Source organism: Octodon degus, unplaced genomic scaffold (genome assembly GCF_000260255.1).
Source record: "Octodon degus isolate 3935 unplaced genomic scaffold, OctDeg1.0 scaffold00051, whole genome shotgun sequence".
Taxonomy (NCBI): domain Eukaryota; kingdom Metazoa; phylum Chordata; class Mammalia; order Rodentia; family Octodontidae; genus Octodon; species Octodon degus.
In genome coordinates, this window is record NW_004524627.1 from 4,324,396 (window position 1) to 4,327,143 (window position 2,748).

The 2,748-nt window shown below is 36.0% G+C and overlaps 1 protein-coding gene across 2 annotated transcripts in view; it reads right to left on the reverse strand.

Moving 5' to 3' along the window:
* Nucleotides 1-1,149: 1,149 nt before the first annotated feature.
* The window catches only part of Smim19 (small integral membrane protein 19), an 8,104-nt gene continuing 6,505 nt past the window's right edge, over nucleotides 1,150-2,748 (reverse strand). For both annotated transcript variants that reach the window (XM_004633061.2, XM_023717238.1), the window contains exon 4: nucleotides 1,150-1,352. In XM_004633061.2, coding sequence (XP_004633118.1) covers nucleotides 1,288-1,352 — 65 coding nt within the window. In that variant the 3' untranslated portion in view covers nucleotides 1,150-1,287. The remainder of the gene's footprint in view (nucleotides 1,353-2,748) is intronic.

Below are 2,748 nucleotides of genomic sequence, written 5' to 3' on the forward strand. Positions count from 1 at the left end.
ATTCCTTTGTACAGTATAAAATGGCACTCAACAGAAAGGTTTTTAGATAAGCTTACTAAGATAAAAACAAGTGTAGAAGAAAGCAGAGAGTAGCATTAAAAACTGACAATGACACGACTAAAAAGCAAGTTGCCAACAGCTACAGAGAGGGGTCCATAAAGGGGTCCATCTGTCCTTTTTTATTTTTTATTTTTTGGATACAGGATCTTGCTACGCAGTTCCTACTCATAGTGATCTTCCTATTTCAGCCTCCCTAGTGCTGGGATTATAGACATGCACCACCATGCCTGGCTCCAGGGCCAGCACAGCATGCCCAGGTTCCAGGACCTGCATGGCATGTGGTACCAGGTATTCCACTAGGGATCTTGTGCTTGCCACCCAGCTATCTCCCCAGCCCAAGGGTCCATCTGTCTTACAGCCTGGCCATGTATGGCTTCAAGAAGCCCCATCTAGTGGAAAAGAAGATAGGCATAAATATCAAAACATAACAGAACTACAGAAAACACAGGTAAGGACTTTCGTCACAGAAGTTTCTAAGGTCAGCACATGGGTGCGCTCCCAGACGGAGGAGATGCAATGTACTTCACAAGCTCTGAAGAACAGCGCTAATTCACTCACGTCATTAATAAGAGTGTGAAGCATGAAACTAGTCTGTTGTTGATATTGCACTTCTCACAGAAACAATCTAAACAGAAGTTATGCCAATGGCTGGATTTCTATTTTTTAATTTTCCTAAACTATTTTATTTAAAGTGGCATAAATGCTTTGATTCTCACTTCGAAAGCTATGTTTGCATTTCTCACTGACTGTAGCATGAAGAAGTTAAAGGTCCTCAACAGGCAAACTCCACATTTGGTCTCACTCTATCTCTCTGGGATGTGCAGGCTCTGTGTTCGCAAGCCTTTTGAGCCACTTGTAAAATGACAGAGAAATAATTTTAAAATGTAAAACCTAATCCCAAAAGGGGGAGCAAGCAAATAAAATGATTTTACACACACAGAAGTTGTTGTTTTTAAATGTTCATGATTTAGTAGAAGGAAGTAGGAATTTGTTATGGTACTACTTCACAATTACTGTTTTAAAATTTTTTTCTTAATATTTTGTTTGTGAACCAAGGTCTCAATAGCCCTATAGTTCAGGTTGGACTTGAATTCGGTATATAATCCAGGCTGACCTTAAGTTGGTGAGCTTCCTGCCTCAGCCTCCCAAGCGCTGGAATTACAGGTCCCTGCCTGAGTCACCACCTCCAGCTAAAGTAATTACTTATGCCGCTCATCTTCTGAGGTTTCATTCCAGTGAGAGCTGCACACTGTCAGCTTGGCTTTGTGGCTGCTGATAGTCATACTTCCTTGCTATAAAAAAAAAAAAAGATAAAATTACTAAAACTGCAAAATAATTATGAGCTAGCATCACCGAATCACAGCGATGGTGACTCTCAGGAAAAATCTTGGAAGAAATGAATTATATTTTATAGTCCTCTCATTTCTCAATACTGCTCTGATCCTTTTATGTTCACTTTATTATTTTTGTATAAACTTTAAAATATGAGAATCATGAATTAGGCTATTAATGTTTTATAATTTCCTTTTTACCCACTGTTTTAACCTTAAGTTAATAATAATGTTTTTATTCCTACTGTAAGGAATGTGATTATAATTCATAAGCCTAAGAAACTAACTGAACATAACTTGTCATAAATATATGCTAGAAAAAAAAACAGATACACAATCCCATCTTCTTTTCATACTTCTAAGGAATATTTATTGAAGAAAAACTACATTAACCTGAATTAGAGAAGATATAGGACTAAAAATCATTGTGAATGTCATTCATTGCTTAGCTATAGAACATCTACTTATTAAGTTTTTGCTAACTAAGAGATTCTACTTGTTTATGCTACTCTGTGTAGATCCAGTTTTTCAGCCTAAAGCTTACAACTTCAAGAATTTTGTTTGCTATTTGATCTTCAACTGACTTCATGTAAGTGAAATAACACAATACATGTCCTTTTGTGACCAGCATGTCTCATCTGGAAGAATGTCTTCAAGGTTGACTGATGTCCTGGTAGGTCAAAATCTCTTTGCTTTTATCCACATCTTGTATAGCAATTAACCACTAAGAATATATGCAGTGTAATATTTGTTGAAACTGTACTTCCGATTTGATTTGAAACTGTCTCATTGCTATCTGTTTATCAATAAAACTTTGGAAAAAAAAATCTCTTTGCTTTTAAAGGCTCAATCACATTCTATTGTATATATGTACCACATTTTGTTTCATCTGCCAAAGACATTTAGATTATTTCTGTCTTTGAGCTACTATGAGTAATGCTGCTAAATGAAGTTTTATGTCTTATTTTGCACTGGTAATACATGCATTGGTAAAAAATGCAAAAGAACCACAAGGTCAACTGAAGAGCACAATCTCCTTCCTATGTAGTGCTGCTATCGTACCACCCAGTTCTTTCCTACAAGGAACTACTGTTATCAGTTTTTAGGACAAAATTTATGCTGAGGTTTTACCTGACTAAAACATACAGCTGGCCCTCTAACCAAATGTGAATTGGAAATACCTAACAAAAATTGCTTCTGTACTGAACAGGTATATACTTTTCCTTATCATTGCTGGCTAAACAACACATTATAATAACTTTTTATTCCATTTATATTGTGTTAGGCATAATAAGTAAGCTAGAAAAGATTTTAAACATATGGTCGAATGTGCATAGGTTACATGCAAATATGCTAT